General features: G+C 34.8%; 1 protein-coding gene across 10 annotated transcripts in view; it reads right to left on the reverse strand.

Moving 5' to 3' along the window:
- ASCC3 (activating signal cointegrator 1 complex subunit 3) overlaps positions 1-22,070 on the reverse strand; it is a 285,630-nt gene that overhangs the window by 131,845 nt on the left and 131,715 nt on the right. For 7 of the 10 annotated variants that reach the window (XM_075145562.1, XM_075145559.1, XM_075145561.1 and 4 more), the window contains one exon: positions 4,434-4,568. In XM_075145562.1, the coding sequence (XP_075001663.1) occupies positions 4,434-4,568 (135 nt within the window). Of the gene's footprint in view, positions 1-3,366; positions 4,062-4,433; positions 4,569-17,476; positions 17,601-18,386; positions 18,646-22,070 lie in introns of those variants that run through there. The other 3 variants (XM_075145565.1, XM_075145570.1, XM_075145569.1) reach the window with 3 other exon arrangements.

Here is a 22,070-nt window from a genome sequence, read left to right on the forward strand (position 1 = left end):
CCCTGAGTTCCAGCCAAAGCTCTCTGTTCAGCCAGGCCGGTCTTCTTCCCCGCTGGCTTCTTCCGGCACATGGGGATAGCCTTTAAGATTTCTTTCTTGAAGAATGTCCATCCTTCCTGGACTCTTTTGCCCTTCAGGACTGCCTCCCAAGGGACTCTGCCAATCAGTCTCCTAAACAGGCCAAAGTCTGCCCTCCAGCAGTCCAAGATAGCAGTTCTGCTGACCTCCCCCTCCTTACTTCTCCGAGAATCAAAAATTCTATCATTTCGTGATTGCTATGCCCAAGACAGCCTCCAATTATCACATCAGCCACAAGTCCTTCTCTGTTCACTAACAACAGGTCCAGCGGGGTGCCTTCCCTAGTTGGCTCTCTCACCAGCTGTGTCAGGAAGTTATCTTCCACATACTCCAGAAACCTCCTAGATGGTTGAAATCTCCCATGAAAATGAAGGCCTGCCATCAGGAGACTTCCACCAGTAGCTCCTAGTAAGTCACATCCACTACCTCCCCATGGATAGGTGGTCCATAATAGACCTCAGCCACAACCTCCCCGTCTGTTCCTTCCTGCTCTGATCTTGAACCAGACAGGAGCTGCACATGTCTGGTTTCACTGTGGAGCTCTGCACAGCCAAAGATCTAACTAACAGAGAGCCCAAATCCCTCTCCCCCTCTTCTCTGTCAGTCCTTTCCAATATGGTACATAAGATGCATTGCCTCAGAGATGTAATCTGCCTGCTATATCCACAAGTAGTAAGTATTACATCACATGAAAACACATTCATATTACACGTTATTTTCTGAAGCAATCAGAAATGCTGTAAACGCAGTTCATTCTTCTTTTTGATGTAGTGTAGAGGAGTACACCTTTTAAAATGCCTTTTACAGTACTATCACTCAAGGAGTTCCTGCTCAAGCTGAAGAGCAGCCAGGCAAGAGGCTAGCCAAACCCGGGATACCCTAGCAGCGCAAATTCTGGCAACCAACAGTTCACTCCCTCATGGAAAAGGGTTACTGGGAACAGACAGCTGATTGAATGCGTTATTTTGGCAGGTAGCATATGATCTAAAGATGATATGACAACTACTTTAAGGAATAGACAATGAGTTTATTAAAAAAATACCCTGATTTCAAATGTGCTTTTCATAATTAAAAAATAAATCAAAAGAGAATCTCTCCTTACTAGTATCACAAATCTGATATTACTGACACTGACAACTTAAGAAAAAAAAGCAGCCAGTACTGTTACATGCTTCATACTATTCTATGTTTAAAGACTTCTTGTCATAATGTCTAGTCATTACATTAAAAAAAAATATTGAAATATAAGATTCAGGCATTTCCAATGGAGAATAATCATATCTTTCATACAATGACTATACTTCTTGTGGTGACAGTTTTTAAATGTTTCAGGGAATTCCCAGTGAAATTTATTGAGCACCAAAATAACCACTTAATTTACTGGAATTTTGTTGGGAATCTTTCAATTATTTTAATCATTATTTATTAGTTTACCTTCCTAAGCTTCTGAGGTAGTATAATGAAAACTGTAGTCTCTGGATGTATTCAGTATGTGAAATGGTTCTTCACTCATGCTTCTTCAACTACATTTTATAATATACAAGTCCCTAAACCTTCTGGGCAAAAGAAGCATTTTTGCTATTGTAATAATGCAGAAAGTAGTCACAAGGATTAAAGATTCCCATGAAATATATGAGAAGAATTCATTTGCTTTTAATTACAATGAAGGCCAGTTTGCTTTATTACAAAAGTTAGAAAACTTCTATACGTATCTTCTAAAGCAAAGTCAGCTTTTCTACAATCTTTCGCACATATCAACATTTGGAACTACAATCCTCAAACAATTCAAAATTTGATTTAAAACAGATGCTGGGATTCATAACAAAGGTATGTGTGCTGGGGTGGATATGTAGGGGACACAAGAGAGAGCAGGGAAATTTGCTATTTTACTGAATATCCCCCTAGATTTCAGTGTGATGCATAAATACCCTTAGAAAAAGAAGTTATTTCAGATATGCAGCCAACCAACCTATAGGCCATCTTATCTACCACTCTCTTAATTTGTACTCCAAATGCTACCTTAGATCACTATCCAAGCACAGATAAGCAATAACCTGTATTCCAAATAGGTTTAGAATTTTTCTTTTCTCTGTGACATTCTTATGGTTCCCATCAACATAACAATATACTTTCTAATTAATTTAATCCCAGAATGAAGAGAAGAACTAAACATACAGCAGTAGTTTTCACTGAAATACAGAGTGAGTTGGACAAATACTTCTTTGACAGGTACTTCACATAATATGCACTGCTGAAATAAGCACATCATTTTTCCCAACTTCTTTTTTCCTATCTTCTTTAGCAACAATTTGGAGTGTCTAAATAAGCAGTGGTACTTTCAATTGCTTAAAATATTTTTTCTATGTTAGCATTAAAAAACTAATATTATTTTTATTAAACTAAGAGTTTCAAATTTTGTTCTAAGAAATCTAATGAGAAAAAGTTCAGCATTAATTACCAGTGTTACAGCAGAAACATGGGATCTCCAGGTTCAGGTTTGATGTTATTTTTATAATGCATCAGATACTAACATCAACTAGAAAAAGAGGGGCTTTTTAATATGCTAATTTATGAAATATAAGGACATCAATTTATAACTTAGCAGAGTTTTAAAAATATTTACTATAGCTCTCAGAAGCATCTTGCCAGAAAGAACATACTTGATTTTGATTTTAAAAAAATCTTCTCTAAAATAGAATTTTCTCTACATCACAGAAATCTGAATTTATCAACTATAACTTCTATGCTCCATTCATAATTAATAAGTCTGAATGAATCCCTTCACATTCTCTTCAGAAGTATAAAATAAGGTAATGTATTTATTACATCTAAAGACAGACACAGAATTTAAAACCTTCACAAAATTCCTAATTCACAGGGGCCCAAAATATTTGAGAGTTTATCAAGACATTTGCCAGTGAGAGAAGGTATCTTATACATATATTAAACTTTCTACAATGAATAAGTATCTCCTCTATGTTCTGCTATTTACTTGGGGAGAGAGAAAGAACATTATTTTTCAAGGAATATTAACAAGACACTGTTAACTCTAATCTTTAGACCTCAATTAATATCACCAAATGTAAATGTCATATATAACACTGAATTAAGGAAAAGTTTTGCAAATATTCTCTCAGTAGAAATACTGACATATTGCTTGAATAGATGAAAAGAAGTTGTTGCAGACCAAGTTACTTCTGTATGTTATATATTAGACAAAAATTTGGAAGGTCAACTAACACAATTCATACAAAGACAGAACTGTTAAAATGCATAAAAATGTACACAGTTTCAGCTGGCAAGTACTTGGCCACTGCTCAAAATACTAGTAATTTATGATCCATATACATATTTTTAAAGAAGATCAGATTAAGAGGGCTAAACCCTTGTGAGATTCAAATGGTTTTCCCACTTTTGACTCTCAAAAAGTAATAGATTACTTTTTGATTGCCCACCATTAGTTGATTCATGAGGAAAGTCAAATGGTTTTGGAAAGGTGGTAAATTTACAGACTAGGTCAGATTAATACTTCAAGACAGTTTTCTGTCTTAAAGAGTGGACAGTAGCAGATGCTTAGGGAAAGAGTGCAAAAAGCAGGAGATATGTATTCTCCCAAATCGTGGCAATTGGTGGTTTAGGGACTTCCTGAGCTGCAGATTACATGAAGACTACTGTGATCAATGATCACCAAATCATCCTCCTTTAACTTGTCCAATTTTTTTTGATGAATAACCCCCTCTCCAATGCTATGATGGACTTAAGAAATAAAACAATTTCAGATACATAAATGAACTTTAAGTTAATAACTTTACTAATTTAATGATAAATATAAATTATGAATCCTCATCTATCTCGCATATCAGGCATTCACTTAGATCCAGTGCAGCACTGGGTTCCAAGCACATTTCAAACAGCTTTGAGTCTGGGAAGATACTTTTGGAGTCTATCTACACCACTCAGTTCTTTAACTCTTCCCAAGAAACCTTAAAGATACAGAGAAAGCACATCACGGGACTCTCGGATTAAAAGGATTTCATATCTTTCTTTCAAAAGTGAACTCCACCCGATAAAGCATGCCCTGTTAGACTTTATCCATATTGAACTCTAAGTACCAGTTGCATAAAACACAACCTGTTACAGCTTTTGTTTAAAAAACTAAAAGTAACAGCACTTTCTCTTCCTTCACCATTACTCTTTCCTTTCCTCTATTCAATTCAGCAATTCCACACTTCCCTTTAGAGCAAAATATAGCTTCACAGAAGCTCAAAAATGCTTCATCTATTCCCATCTTGGGCTGTCTCATAAAAACATCAATTCTAGGATTGTAAAGACTACCAATGTAATTATTCACTTACCTGTTTTTCAGCTTGTCCATAATCCGATCCTTGGGGTGACAAAAAGTGACAAATATGACCATTGTTTTTTGCTTTTTCTCGAAGACCCATAGCAGTTCGTACTGTGGCATTTCTGGCATGAACAAACACCATCACCTTCAGATAGAAAGAAACAGGGCTGATGAGAAATAACAAAAGCCTTAATCAAATAATGAAAACACTTTAATTACAAAACATCCCCTATAGGAATGAAAAAAAAATAGGTAATATATGACATACTGATGAAAACTAATGTTGCTTTAGGGAAATTAAAGGGTGATCCTGCCTATATTGTATTTAATATTTTCAAAGACCTTTTGAGAACGTTCTGTTTTTTAATTCTTTAGCCTCTAAAAGATAGGGAACAATTGTTGGCAATAAATAGTTCATTTTCACAAAGTAGGGAGATTACCATTGATGTAAAGATTTGTGTTATCTGACACATCCTAAATTATCTGGAAAGCAAATAGTGAGGTGATAAGTTTCTTGATGGTATGACTTGACTATGTGAGACAGCTGAAACAAAAACTGACTATAAAGAACCTCAGGAGGATACTGTAGTCCCAAACCACTGGACAATGAAAGAGAAGAATGAAATTAAGCACCAACAAATGCAAAACACATATGGGGATATGAATTTTAAACTAACAGATATGATTACGGATTTTAAACTACATACTATCACTCAGTAAGATACCTTAGAAACGCTGTGGACATTTCCCTGAAAATATCAACTAAGAGTTGAGTGATAATCAAAAATTATTTGTATCCATGTCTGTAGTAGGCTTTGGATATACAGTTGGGTATCATCCACCCAACCCCACTGTCACTTGATTATGCTTATTACCATCACATATGGTATCCGAACCAAGAGACAGTAATGAGATGTTAATACTTATCCCTTTAGATATGTATATGAAGTAATTTAAACTGATATTAAATTAAGATTCACTGAAAGGCACATTTAAGATGAATCACGACAGTGAGACCCCCATTGGTGTAGAAAGGGAAAGGCGATTAAATAACACTTAATTCCAGTGTAGTAACAGTTCTGAATATCTGTTAACCACATACTGCTGGAAAAGGTACACTACAGAAAACACTCTACATTGTCACCCGAAGAACTTTGTATTGTCCAGGATTTGCTTAAATTGACCCCATGTACTTGGTCAGAAAACTCTTCATTTTGATCAAGTATGACAATTTCTGTGTTCTTAAAACTCACAAATGAAAAAGTTTGAGTGCCTGGCTCTTGAGTAAATGGCAAAAACTGTTTTGCAAGTTCATCTAATCTTAATTAAAAATGTAACCATGGAGTTATAGTTCTGTTTTAAGGTAGTTTCAGTTCAATTTTAAGACTGGTATGTCAAATTCCAGAGAATTGCAGGTTTAATTTTGGCCTTTTGGCAGCATCATCCTTGTATCAACTTGGAGTGTATAATTGAATTACTTTAAATGAAATACTATTAACAAAGTAGCAGTATTTAGAGTACAATTAAACAAGTTATTGCCTCTGTTCTTAATTTGGAAATTCATAATTTAATTGTAAATGTATAATGCACATATAATTTTATATAAAAGTAGAATCATAGAATCATTAAGCTTGGAAAAGACCTCTAAGATCATCGAGTCCAACCATCAACCTAACACCACCATACCCACTACACCATGTCCCTAAGCGCCTCATTTACACATCTATTAAATACTTCCAGGGATGGTGACTCCACCACTTCCCTGGGCAGCCTGTTCCAAGGCCTGACCACTCTTTCAGTAAAGAAATTTTTCCTAATGTCCAGTCTAAACCTCCCTTGGTGCAACTTGAGGCCATTTCCTCTCGTCCTATCGCTAGTTACGTGGGAGAAGAGACCAACCAGTCTCACTACAACCTCCTTTCAAGTAGTTGTAGAGCGCAATGAGGTCTCCCCCGAGGCTCCTCTTCTCCAGGCTAAACAGTCCCAGTTCCTTCAGCTGCTCCTCATAAGACTTGTTCTCCAGACCCTTCACCAGCTTCGTTGCCCTCCTCTGGACACGCTCCAGCACCTCAATGTCCTTCTTGTAGTGAGGGGCCCAAAACTGAACACAGTATTCGAGGTGCGGCCTCACCAGTCCTGACTACAGGGGCACGATCACCTCCCTACTCCTGCTGGCCACACTATTTCTGATACAGGCCGGGATGCCATTGGCCCACTGCCGGCTCATGTTCAGCCGGCTGTCAACCAGCACCCCCAGGTCCTTTTCTGACAGGCAGCTTTCCAGCCACTCTTCCTCAAGTCTGTAGTGTTGCATGGGGTTGTTGTGGCCGAAGTGCAGGACTCATACAATTGGCCTGGGCCCAATTAGACATATTAGTCGTGAATTTATATAAAAACAAGCAAATTAATTCAGGTGAAAATACAGAGAAGAGATAAAAAGAGAAACAATGTGTGCGTAACTATTTGCTTACTGGGAGCAATTACTCATTACCTGGTTTAGCTTATTATTTAGCTTATATATCTTTCCATCATCAATTGAGTAATGCTGTGACTCCTACAATTATTAGCTTTCATCTGAGTAGAAATATTCTCAGATACATGTCACAGCAACATACCAATTTTCTCTAACTTAAAAACATGTTGGCAAAATCTTTTTTAAATTTCTTTAAAAAGTGAGAATACCACAGCATAACAAAGTACAGTGTATGTCTCTTCTGTCTTCATTAATTGCTTAAGGATTACTTGTCTATTTCCTTGTCTATTTCCTTGCTTAAGGATTACTTGTCTATTTACCTTTTTGTAATCTTTTTCTATAGAAAGCCTGAATAAAAATACATAACCACTCAAAACAGCAGTTTCCTTTTAACAGATACACTATGTCTTCTTCAGTGAATTCTCACTTACGAACTCTGTCAACAGGTTTGACTGAAAAAAATCTTCACTTTTAAAATCAACTTGATTTTACAGTTTACTAGTTTGTTTCCTTTTTAAATGGAGTATATTAAAATCTGATTCTTTGCTGAAAAGATTAAAAATTAATCTTGTGAAAATAGCTAAATTCTGAAAGTTGAGAAACTGAGGAAATACAGTATTGGGCATTAAGGTGAAATAGGAATGGTTTTTTTAATCCAGGTAATTTTGAAACTCCTGAATTAGGAAGTGTAAAAACATTTGACGTGTTGATTCCTTAACAAAAAAAAAAGAAAAAAAGAAAAAAAAAAGAGTCACATATGCACTAAGGGGTTTTATGATTTAACCACAAAATAGGTTTGTTGATTGGTTTTATACTGTATTTTAATCTTTTAGATCCTATTTGATTTTAGTCTTGTATTAATTTTGAAATCACCACCTATATCTTAAATCTAAAATGGCAACTTTGAGAATGGTTTTTATACAGCATTAATATTAATCAAGTTCAAACATATTAGACTAATATATTTTTGCATGCTTTGACATAATACCGATAAATATCTTACCAGTTCTCCTGACCTTTTAAAAATTCCTAATCAAAGACCAAATGAAGTGTGGTCTGACTGAATTTTTTGGACTGGATGGGAGTTACATGGCTAGAAGGACAAATCTAAAAGATCAGCTGGAAGCAGGAATGCTTTTAAGGTTTGAAAGGAACTAACAAGAACAGTCAAACAAAACAGCAAGCAAATCTGCACACAAGTGTATATCTATATCCACTAAACCTCTTAATTAACCAGGGTATAATTCTTTATGGCTTGTTTAAACAAGATACAGAGGAAGAGTCATATTAGGAGGTAACTTCAAACTAAACAAGCTACAGTAAAAAAAAAAATAACTAGGTGTAACACTTTGGTGGCCTACACCTATTTAAAAAAAAAGGGGGGATAAAAAAGCTATACTGGGAAATGAGAACAGGTAAAACCCTAAGTCATTACAATTACACAAAGTAAAGCACAGACTACTAGTCACAGAAAAGATGATAATAGAAAATAGCCCCTTAACTGAAGAATCTTCCTTTCAATTATATAAATGAACAGCAACTGCAATGCTTGTATACAGCTCATTCCTGAAACTGTAAGTATTAGGAAAATTCCTCTTAGTTCCAGTCATAATCAGGCAGAGCCTTCAGGAACTCATACTCTGAAGTCAACTGTCAGTATGATGTCCTGGTCCTGCTAAGATAATGATAAGCAACGCCAGAAAGATAAGGAAATATTATTTTGAATACTTAGAAGAAAATTTGTTGTTATTTTTCAGGTTTCTTCCCTGTCCTTAGTTCTACTTCACCTTGAAATTGTGCTAAAAGTAGTGCACTGGGGGATGAAGCTGTAACATTCATATCTAATTTTTACTAGTCATACAGAAATACTGGAAACTCAACTTAATATGAACCTCTGTAGGAAAATAAAATCTAATAGCTGACACTTTCCTATAGAATATTATACAAACATATAAATGTAAGTATATTGTATAACTGAATCTTGGCCACCTAACATTTCTAAAATGACTACAAAGCATTACTTTTGCAATACTTTCCTTTCAATTAACATACTTTAAAACACATCACTCAATAATCAGTTTGTCTCAGTAGAAAAGAATCTGAATCCTTTTTCAAAGTCTGTCACCTTGATTTTATTTGAAATGGTGACAGACTTGAGGATTAATCTAAAAAATGACAAAAAAATATTATGTAGCACTATGGAAGATTTACCAATGTAATAGTTGTACAGAATTGGGCACACCTGCAGACATCTACTTGAGATGCTAGATAAGATACATATGAGCTCAAGAAATGCAGATATTAAAAGCATAGTTATGAGGGGTACTAGAAAAGACCAAAATGCCTTAAAAAATAAGACCATAAAACAAATTAAATTGAAATTTCCTAGAAAAATTGAATTCTTGGCAGAAATAAAATTATACAGGCCAGGGTACTGGGCAGGAAATTGAAGAAGAGAATAAAAAAAAAGAAAAAAAGAAAAAAGAGAACTACTCTGCAATGCTCACAGTTAAAACCCCACAAGAATATTACCACTGTAACAGCAGGATCGCTGATATAATATTCAAAAGCCATGAAAACACTAATCAAAATGTTTATGAGAAACACTTTCACATTTTTTTCATGCTGCTGAGAATGTCAACAATGCTGGAAAAAGAGTTGGAGCCTTTTACCTAAAAATAACTAAAATGTTCCTTTCTCATCACTGCCTACCACAATACATGTTCAGAAACAATCCTGGGAGCTTTAGGAACTTTGATACTAGGAGGCACTCAGTTTAGGTGCTTCAAGAACTGGAAGACAGATGGATTGGGATCACATTGCACTTTATGCTCCAAGGTTCCTTTATCTTTTATTTTAACCATTATACTTAATAAATTTCAATAAATTAATAATATTGAAAACTTCTTTCTGATATCCAATACTATATATAAAAATAAACTAGCCATAAAGAGCATCAACTTTTTTTTTTACTCCATTTACCTAGTGAACTGAGAGGTTAATATTTAAAAAGCGTATGGTTTTGCTTTTAGTTAGCAGAGGCTTGGTACAGACTTGATAAAACTTCAGTTATGATTTCTAAAGCTTCTGCCTACATGCAGCTGAAACTAAACAGGACAAGTACAATTCCATGCTGGATTTTCCACAAGAATTGAAAAACAAACAGCCTATTTCTCTGTCAGAGGACTGGAAGATATTTCAAGTGCATCATTAGGAATAGTAGCTAGGCAGGGGAAATCCAGAAAAAAACAATGGAATTGCCAACCCTGACCTGAAGGAGCTGGCTGGGCTACCATATAAAATACACAGAAAATAGGACGGTGTTAAACTGGGAAGCCCGTCTTTAACAAACACAGCCTGTATTTAATCTTCCTTCTTACATCAAAACATTACCTGCTGCATTTTTTATGTGAAACAGACAACATTCAGTTAATGAATCAAGATCTAGTTTTTAATTCGTTTTATCTAGCATGCTCTGATCAAACCCTGCTCTCAAGAATTAACAATTCCATAACAGGATTTGCTGTGAGGTTAATCATTACAAGAAGTCAGGATTACCTAACATAAAGAAAAAATGTATACAACATTGTTTCTTCATATTCCCATTTTGCAAGCAAAACTAAGATTAAGTGTAGTCACTATCTGAGTGTGAAACTTAATATGTGAGATCATACGGCTTCTATATATGACTTGATAAACTCAAAGCAGAGGTCCTATTAACTCCATTGAAGCCATGAGCACCCAATATTCTTAATCATCAGATCAATGCTTCCTATGTCATAATTCTCAAAATTTAGAACTCCTGATTAGTACATACTTCTAAAGATTTTTATTTCAGCAGCTTCAGCTTCCGTAACATCAGACATAAACTGTCAGAGGTAGGGACAAAATCTAAATTTTCAGTGAAGTGCTTCTTTGTCCTACATAACAGACCATCTCTTCTTTTTCTATTATTCTCTATTGTACCCATCACACAATTTTTATCTTCTGGAATGAAGATGTGTCCGGACACAGAACTACTTCTTTAACATATTAAATTCTTGCACTAAATGAGCTAAAAGAAATAAAGGTCTAATGCATAAAAACCCTCAGAATATTCACTGGTCAAAGAACACATTTGATACTCTCTTAACACCTTTGATATGGCTTCTTCTTCTTCTTGCAGAATCATTGTATGACAATGTCTGACATCATAGCAATCAGAAAGACGTAAGTCCTTATTGTGCAAACAATAACTAAGAAACAAGCATTGTATAACTGTCCTCTACCCAGAAGCCTTTCTACACTTCTTATAGAAAGATACCTGATTTTCAGATGTGTAGCACATTTTCTTTATGAAATTTACCTCCCACTGTTTTTAAACTAATAAAGCACACTTGAATTCATTGACATTTATGTATTTCATGATCATATATCAACATCTGACCAAATTTTTAAATTTAAAATGATTGCACAAATTGCTGACAATAAAATAAAAACTGACATATAACACCTTGTTGAATGGTTTTCCTCCAATGAAGTTGGTAAACATTTACCAAATATGTTGTGAGGCAGCAATATAGCCCTAAGAGAGTTAATTTAGCCTGTCCTAACCGTGTCAGAGAATATTGTATTTCAGTAGCAAAATCTTTGCACATTAAATTATGCAAATAAGTTAGGAAAAGTAATTTAGAATAGAGAGAAGTGGTTCCACAGCTACAAGCTGTGTAATTAGATCTGTATTCTGCAGTTCAAAGCTAGCTCTGGTCTATATAGCCCTAGTGCTGAAAGCATCTGCTGCTGCTCTCCCGAAACCAAAGCTTCTAAATGATGAAAAATATACAAGGAGAAAGTAAACGTCTCTAGCTAGGTTACCTCCCCAGAATTTTCTTAAAATATGAAACAAATGAAATGTTTTCACCAAAGACTTTGTTTAAAAATCGTAACAGGAAGTGCTTGCATTCCCCAAGTGTTGCATATTCCAGGTTGTAATCTTTCTGATCACAGTGCATCACCAAAGCACTGAAAAGCGTGCTATTATTCAAAATAACTATGAGAACTAGTACTTTTCCATTATCAGGGACACGTAACTAGACGCTAGTAGGACTTATATTTTCACTTAGAGGAGAAAGAAAAAACAGACCACATATACATGTAACAAAAGTGTCTAAAATAATTCATGAAAATTTATAATCAGGTACTTGAAACCCCTTGAAACACCTTTCTTCTGCCTTGGACAGTAACAATGCTTGCGCTAACTTTTGCTACTGGAAAATGTCTTTCAAACTAACATTCTCTATGGTAACTCCAAAATGGCGCATTCATCTTTTTTGGGAAGTACATTGACTCTTTCAGGTATCTTTCCATCTTGTAATTAGAGTGCTGGTCACTCAAATGCTTGAGTTCAGCATCTCTGTTTTACTTAACACTTCTTCTCAAGGACAGAAGGCCACCCACTTTGCATCACATCTTTCAAAGAAATTAAGATGAAAGAATGAATTTATTTAATGCAATGTCGATATTAATTATGTAGTTTAGAGACAAGTATATATACTTTATTTTAGCTTCAAGACATTGTTTGGCTTCACCCAGCTAAATCCTTAGAACATGTTCTTTTATGTGGTATCCAGTTCTTGACCTGGGTATTACTTCTACTGAAAATGAACACTTAGGGATATGGATCAACAGATCAATCTATCCAATCATTTTCTCCCTTACGGTCAGCATGAAACCTGCTCCAAGTATTTTACAAAACTCAATTCCTAATGAAGTTTCAACACTTCTCCCCAGGAAGCGCTGACTGCACCTGTTTATGTTAAAAACATCATTCTTTGCACCTCATTAAACAGAACTGTCTCCTAAATTAAGTACAACTCACTTGTCTAGCCTCATTCTAAGGAATAATAAAATTGTTTCTCTCTTGTGTTGTGATTACTCCCCAACTGCCAAGATACAGTTCAAAATTCCAGCGCCTAACATTTACCAAATGAAAAGTATATTCCATGCAAAATATAAATGAAAACAACACATTTGGGTCACTAATAGGTCTTGATCAAAAATACTCACTGCAAAATCAGAATGTCTTGATTACCAGATCTAAATGATAGCATGACAGTGTATAAATGTGATTTCTCCTTCCTCTCACTAATATCATAATAACCTATGAAGATCACTATCCAAAACTAGTAACTAGTAACTAAAAGAACAGCAATAAAGTATATGAACTAAGAATTTTTATAAGGTGACCTATACTAAAGCTTAAAAAGTTTAATGTAGGAATCTTCCTTTTAGTTTAGCACATTTTTGTATTTTGTATATTAAAGTCTTTTCACATATTAAACACCACCATGGGAACGGAAAAAGCTGAACAGGCTGTGTCACTTACCAAGGCAACAAGAAAATTTGAACTTATTTTCTAGTTATTTTAATTCATTTTAGTACATCTTGTATTTAAAAGAAATATTGATATAATCTGCATGTGTATTAAGATCTTCTTTTACACTACAGAAAATTGAAGGATTACTAAGCTGCCTACAAACCAGTTCTAATGAGACACTTTATATATCCTTCCTTTCGTACAGAAAATTCTTCACACGTTAAAAGCAGACTGCATTTACTCCTCATATAAAATTAAATAATGTGCATTAGAATACAGAAATTTTCATTCAAGCTTGAGGGGTCAAAAATGCCCAAAAAATTCAGCAAGAGTCACCTTTAAAACATCTGTACATTCAACATTCAAGAGAAACATTCAGAAAACTCTGCTGAATACAATACCATACAATACTTTAATAGAAAATATTAACTAGTAACAACAAAGAAATCGATAACGCTGCATCTGCTAATCAGTACTGTAATGTACTCTCGATAGTTTACCATTAATTGCTGTCTCTGCTAAGTTTTGATTTAATTATTCACTCAAATAAATTGCTTCTGATCATCCCTGTTTAAACAAAAATTAGGATTTCTGAAAAAAAACCTCTACAGAATGTAATTTTAAAAAAATCTATTTAATATGGCTATTTATCTAATTATATTTCTATTTAGATACACCAGCTTTTAAGGATAAGAACTCCTATTTAGTTTACAGATATTTTTACTATCAGAATGTGCACTTACTTATTTATCGATTTGTAATAATATTACTTTTTAAAGACATCTGTCCTATAATTTCAATTTTTGTATTTCTTTTAATGTGGAAATGTATTTTTTACTTAAGATGTGGCCACCCTAACGAATATTATATCGTACAGTCCCATCTCATTTTATTATTGTTCATGAAATTCTATGTAAAAAGCTATGTTAAGGGCATACTTTCTTAATTTTCTTCTTAACTGCCTTTCCTTTATGTAGCCTTTTGTATTCTAAATCCATCCATAAAAAAGGCTCTACTATCATACACATTCTGAAATACTACCATCTTTCTTATTCTTCATTTTCACTTCTCTTACAGTTTCCTTCTTGATGCACCACCTGCTCTGTCTTCTCTGACTTGTTACAATCTTTATTGTGATAACTATTCTAATTCTCAGTATAAAACTAGTTACTCTTGGTTTTATTTTCTTCCATTTTCCTTGTCTTTCCTCTATCTTTGTTGTATCACCTCTAGCAAAAACATCTTCCCACTTAACCACAGACTTATAAACACAGAACTTGTGGAACTATTACCATTTAAAAAAATTTTTGTAGGTGTCATAAGTATGTAACATCTTTGTCTTTGATGCAGAAGAAATACATTCCAACAAAATATTGGAATAGTCCCAAACAGTTTCAACAATACATATATATATTTTAACATATCTTTTTCTTGTTTCTATATAATTTATAGGCATTCTGAAAACTTACTGTCTCACTGATTTCCAAGTGGCAGGAGATGATTTAAAAGGTGTGCAGAATCCCCCATGAAAGGTAGGTTCCACCATAAAAAATGGCCTTACTACTGTTAGTTATTAAATTGACTTTTTAGGATTATATCTAACAAGACATTTTAGCCTGAGGTGACCAAGGAATTTTTCTTTAACTAGAAGTTGATGAATTTTCTTCCTCATCTTCTGACTTTTTTTCCCTTCATTTTAACATTATAACCTCAACTGACCTCTTGCTAGTCAGGTTACAGACATGATTTTCTCGTCCTTTCTGAAGATAGGGATAATATGTGCTGTCTTTCAGTTCTCAGGAACCTCCCTTGATCACCGTGGTCTTTCAAGAATTATCATAAGTGTCTCTGCAGTGACATTGGCCAGCTCCTTCAACATGTATGGGTGTCTCCAATCAGGTTGCATAGATTTATGTAAGGGTAAGCGTAAGGATAAGTCTTTGCTCCAATCTTTCCCATTTGTCTCAGGGACCTTGAGATTCCTGTAGGCAAATCTTACCAGCAAAGACCAAGGTGAAGAGAACATTGAGTAGCTCGATCTTCTATATGTCCTGTGTCACCACGTTTCCTGCCCCATTCAGCAAAGGGCCATCATTTTCCCTAGTCATCTTCTTGCTGCTGCTGTACTTATGGAGGCCCTTCTTGTTGCCCTTTACACCCCTTGCAGATTCACCTCCAGATGGGCTTTGGCTTTTCTAATCCTACTTCTGCATGCTTGGACCGTGCCCTTTCTCCTGTCCCTGCTTTACCCTCCTGTATGCTTCCTTTTCATGTCTGAGTTTTGTCAGGAGTTCCTTTCTCATCCACGCTGGCCTTAGGCCACCTTTGCTTGATTCCTGCACATCAGGATGGACCATTCGTGAGCTTGGCAGATGTGATCCCTGAAAATCAACCGGCTCTCCTGGACCACCTGCCATAGGATTCTTCCAAGCAGATCCCTGAAAAGGCCAAAGTGCTCTCCTCACACCCAGGGCTGTGGTCTAGCTTTTTGCCCTGTTCCTTCCATCAGAATCCTGAACTCCACCATCTCATGGTCACTGCAGCCAAGGCTTCTCTCAGCATTCACATCCCCAACCTCTCCTTCCTTTTTTGTAAGTTCAAGGTCCAGCACAGCATCAACCCTCATCAGCTCCTCAATCATCTGTGCTAGAAAGTTGTCATCAATGCACCCAGAAACTCCTTGGATTGCTTTTGCCCTGCTGTATTGTCCCTCCAGCAGATATTGGGGTGGTAAAGTCCCCCAGGAAGAGCATGGACAGTGAACATGAGGCTTCTTCTAGTTGTCTGAAGAAGGCCTCATCTACTTTATTCCTGATCAGTGGGTCCGTCGCAAACTCTCACAACAATGTTGCTCATGTCTGTCTGCTGGCTAATCCTCCTCCTAAGCTCTCAGCAGGCTCATCATCCATCCCTATGCAGAGCTCCAGGTATCCCTGCTGTGCTCTCACATACAAGCAAGTTTCTTGCTGTCCTGGCTGGATCTTGCTCAAGAGCCTGTTTCCACCCATTGCAGCACTCAGTCACGTAAGCTATTGCATCACATCTCTGATCTCAATATGATCTTAACTCAGCAACTGGACGCAGATCCCTAATTTCTCCTTTTTGTTCCATATGCTGTATGCAGCAGTGCACAGGCATTTCAGAGAGGCGCTCAGTTATGCGCATGTGAAACATAACATTGTGTCTTCTGCCACTATGCAAAAATGAAAGATATCGGGGTTCGGTGTAATTTCCATTCAAAGCTATGGATAAAACAGTTCTGGACCCATAAGTTTGACATTAAGCCTCTAGCATTAAAATACAAGACTCTGATGATATCAATCCTCTACACTGAAGAACAGTCAGTGTGTATGCAAGCAGCACTATTGAGAAGATGCTTCTGAGTAAAAAGTACTTGCCCATATGAAACTTCATGACTCTTCCTTTATACCTATACAACAGTTATACACATTTTCCACTAATGTACGCTGATTGGTTTGTCTGATTTAATTTACATTAGGAAGTTCTAAATTATTAATTACTTCAAAAATTGCAAGCACTTGTGTTTACAATCTTGTTTCATTATATTTTGAGTTATATTAGATGGTCTATAAAATAAATGCTCAGTTATGGAAATCAATGTTTAAATATGGATTCTGGACACTAAAGGAAACCTATTTCAGAACAGTATAATGGGATTCATGCTATCTTTAGTTTGTAGCATTAGCCAAATACAACAAAATGCAGAGGAAAAATGAATAGAGTGAAAATTAAAGTACAGGACAAATTATTCAATAAGACCAACAAACAATACTTTACTGACTCATACAGGTAGTAGAAATTATTCTGAATTTTAACTGACAGGACAGAAATAGAAATAGTAATATCTATTCTTGTATAGAAAATTAAGCAAGAATAGCTAGTCTATTACTATGCAAATATATGTCATTAGGCAGTTAATAATTACATTTTTGCAGATGCCAATGGACTTGAACAACAATTATTACTCAAAATTATAAGCAGCTTTTCACTGCTTTTTTTTAGAAAAACAAAATCATGCAATAATTTGTTTCAAGCATTTCCCTTTGTCCTGTTCTGACAGTAACTATTTTGACTTTGTACAATAAAATGTGTTTCTACATTATCATAAATTATATTTTTGACAAATATAACTCCAGAATAAGAGTCGTCATGTCTACCGTATCTCTTCTTGTGTTTCCAAAACTATTTATACTTATATGTATACCATCCACAATATAAAAAAATAACCCAGGAGCCAGTAGTGATAAGCAGATTCTATTCAGCTTTACTGAAGGAAAGGAACATGGAGGATACTGGAGAAATCTTCATATCTATTCCCATTCCTTCTACTTAAGTAAAAAGATTAAGAAAATTGCCATGTCAACCTCTATATCTTCTGGTTTTGCAAGATCCGGTAACATAAATAAACCTACTAAACAATTAAAGAACAGAACAGTCAGGTTTTCTAGTTTATTTCTTACCAGTACTGATTTAAAAACACAGACCTTTATCCAGAAGCTTTTTTTGCTCCTAATCAACATTTGCTATATCATGAGAAAAGTGAAGAACTGCCTTCAAGTATAAGCAATGTTTTTAATATGAAACTTAATACAGTTATGAAGAATGTAAATGATGCAACAATTTGCAAACAAGAGTAAACTGTGCTAGAACAATTAGAATGTCCCTCGTAAACCCATACCTTATATAACTAGCCCTTCTCAAAGTATCCTCTCCTAAATAAGTATATTATAAATACAAATACATGAGAGTATGTAAATGTAACATATTCTGGAGTCTTCTCTTCAGTAACCACAAAGAAAACTATCAACACCGCAGCACTACATGTGTGAGAAATCTCATACTCTGGAAAGTGAATAGAGGTATAAAGTCAAAAGGAATTTCCTCATGCATCTTAGTGTTTTAATAAAGAATATATATTTCCCATCCTCATGGATTCCTAAAATAACTTATTTTCTATAACATCCTATATTACTGTATATTTCAAATTAAAACCCACTAATGACATTACTACTGGATTCTCTGGTAACATCTGTTAAAAAGTCTGTGATAGGCATAAGGTCTTGGTGGACAGTAGTTATCTTGTTATGTTTCGAATAACTTACAGAAGTTCACCAATATTCAGGAAGTTTATTAGTTGATACTATCTATTATGTTAAAATAAGCACAGAGATCCATTTCTTTCAGGGCTACAAAGCAAGAATTTTCAAAAGCTTTGGACCACTGACAATCCTCAACATGTCTTCTGAAGTATTATTTTTCCTTGCCATTAAATTCTTACTGAAGAACAATATGAAGCTGACAGGGATCCACAGACTTAACTTCCCACAATCTTCTAGACCACTAACGGTCTGCAGTCCCATGTCTGAAAAACATCTTTTAACATAAAGCTAGTAAAACTCATTGCATTAGGCTGCAAGACTGGTCAAGTTGCCTTTACCACACTTGTAAGCCATACACCTGTAACTTAACACTTAGGTCATCCACAAAAGGCCAACTCAAGATGTAACTATTTATTATTTCATTTAAATATAATTTTAGGCTATGAGAAGTTACTAATTTGGAATTAAACTTGATTTTTTGTTTTAATGATTCAATGTACATTCATAATATCAGAAGAATAATAATTCTAAATAGTAGCACTTGCTACTATAAGCAGTTGTATTACTAATACCGACATTATTGTGTAGCTGTGCTACAGACTACAGACATAAACTGAACACCTCATGAACTCATAATTAATGGAAAGATACTAAATTGATGCTTCTGGTCTACATAAATTAATTGTGAACACTTGAGTACACATATACAGACAAGCTACTATGTAAATACAAACATATATGCAAAAATTAACATAAGGCACAGAAATATAGAATACAAACATTTAGAAGGCAACCTAATTGAAGAATAATGGATTATTATATACATAACTTGTTATGGCATCCATTTCCAGCAATTTCTTCAGTCATTTATATAGGCAGCTGACAAGGTATTAAATGTTTAAAGCCAAACAGATTTGACCAGAAAATATAGAGGACATTTGACAATAACATGAAACATCTGGTATATAACATTTTTTGAAGTGTATCTTCTACACAGCACATCAATATAGTATTTTTAATTAAAGTAAGATACAAAGTTTCATTTATTCAGGCATAAGATTATATTAAATATTATATCCTTAAAATTGCAAAAGGCAGTTATTGTGGAAATGAAGTGCATAAATAAATGATGAAGATGCAGAACATAAAAATAGTGCACCATCACTGAATTCGTTTGTCTGTGATTTTGTTAAAGAAACCTTACATACAAGTGGGCCCTAATTTTGCAAAAACTGCAAAAGAAATTCTACAGAAAACTATCTAAAGTATTCAAGTCTTCACTTAATCAGTTGACACAGAAATAACATCTAAAATGATCAGCCATAATTCACCGGACCACTTTACCTTCTGTATTTGTGTATTTTTACATACTTACATACATGTGGGCATATATAAATATAGAAGCAATATATACACATATATAGGCAAATAAGCTACACCAGGTGATGAAGTAGAAACAATTTATATAGATACGAGTTACAAAAATTCAGACTGAAATAAACTCTGGGCTGTAAGATGGAAGTCTAGGAAAAAACCAATCTAGATAAAGAATACATTTTAACAAAACCAGTAACTTTTCAGAGTTATTTGTCCAAAGTGTGCTATAAACACTATTTCACCCAGGAAAAATACTAGGACAAGCTTAATTCTCAAGGTACTAAATTCCAGAGAGACCTCTGAAGAAAATACTGCTTTATTAAATCTTATCTTATGACATAGCTATAAAAGCATTGTCAACAGTTGCAGTAACTAAGCTTATTAAACTTTTATCTTCACACGGCTTCTGCAACCATATAACAGCTGGAAAACTGATAATAAAGAAATTTAATCCATCATTTTTACAGATGAAATTAATACCTGTCAAATTCACTTCTGACAATTTAATATAATAGATTTAAAATAACTACTTAGTGTTTCTTTTTTGGTTTAAGATAGCGTTGTAAGATAAACAAGATGACACTTCTTAGTACTGCAAAGTTCAAGTTAATTATTGTAAATAGAGAACAATTACAGACAAAGTGAATGCTTTATGTGCAATATATAGCACCGAACCAGTTTTGACTATAAATTCAAGTGTAATCTGTTTCTGATCTGACATATCAAAAATCCTGATTTGAAAGAGTAAAGTATTAAAAATCTGTGCAAGGTGATACTTAGAAATTATTCCAAGATTTAAAAAAAAAAATATAGCAGCTCAATATTACTTCTAATGAACTAAATGCAGAACAGTGGTACAGAAACAGAACAAAATTTTAATTAAGTACATAAATTCTAATTAATAAAGCAAGCTTGATCTCAGAAAACTGCATACTAACCACCCAATGCATACACTAATTAAAAATTTAACAAGTATACGTGGCTGTATTCTGCCCATAAAAAAAAAAATCCAAATTTATTTTTAAAACATAAAAGGTAAAGCTTGTCATAGGTATATCAGATGCAGTTGAGACAATACTTCAAAAGCAAAATGGTGAGACAGAAGCAGCCAGCTAAACCTAACAAACTAGTTCAAATCAGAAGAGCAGAAGCTCAGAAACTAACAAGGTACTTGAAAAAGCACTTTTCTTCAAAAGGTTGTTAAGAAAACTGAACTAAAATAAGCACAAAATAGACAGTCTGAAATCACCATTCATAGTGCATCATTGAGAACAGATGGTTTGTGTAAGGCTGTTCATTGTTTTAAGTAGTTTTCCTCTACATTTTTAGTCCCAGCAGAGAGATTTCCAGCATGTTAATTCTAAAAAGATTGCCATATCTCCACTGGTTTACAGTTCCTAAAGCCCGCTCCACCCAAGTTAACCAGAGTTGTTGCTAAATATATAGGAATACTACTACTGCATTCGCTTTTGGATGTTGTGGTGAGGCTTTCAATAGCTATTTACTGTTGCAAAAATCCAGGTTCTTTGCAACAGACAACCTGGCATCTTTGGCCACCAGAAAAGCTCTTCCTTGCATACTGATACTGCTTCCTGTAAAGGACTTATGATGTCTCCTCAGTATTCAAGTACTGACACCTTGAGCCTCAACGCCTGCACAGACAGCAAGGGCAATGAGAACCACAGAAAGATGTCAGAACTTCCACTGAACAGTCAGTTTTTGCTATGAACTGAAAATACCAAGCTCAGTGAGAAAGTGAACTTCCAAGGAGTTTCACTGAGTAGCAACGCTAGTGGAAGAAAAGTTAAAACAGACAATATGTCATGTCAGAGTTACACAGAAAACTCTCAAAAGCAGTGGAAAAACAAGAGACATTCGTTGCCTTAAAAAGGAAAAGAGGTTTCAGAAGACAGAAGAATGCCAAAGGCACTCCAAGTTGAAAACTGTAATAAACAGCCAAATTGGCAAACAAGCAAAGTGCATTGGGTATCCATATGGATGAACAGTATGTAACTTCAGTTTTGGGGTTTTTTTTGGGGGGTTTTTTTTGTTTGTTTAAAGAATCTTTGGTTTATTAAGAGGTAGAAATAAAACTCCAAAAGTGCAAATCAGTCCACGAGGATCTAACATCTTTTCAGATAATATAAGAACATAGTAAATTCAAAGTACAACATGAAAACAAATATTTCACCAGCTAATATCAAGCACAGAAGGACAGTCCCAGGAAAGCAGACTTGACAGCACTAGACATTCTCACTTAAAGCAGTCTTAAGAGGTAGGATCTGACAGAGAAACCTCCTAATGAAGATCTACTTTGTTAGC

Source organism: Calonectris borealis, chromosome 3 (assembly GCF_964195595.1).
Source record: "Calonectris borealis chromosome 3, bCalBor7.hap1.2, whole genome shotgun sequence".
Lineage (NCBI taxonomy): Eukaryota > Metazoa > Chordata > Aves > Procellariiformes > Procellariidae > Calonectris > Calonectris borealis.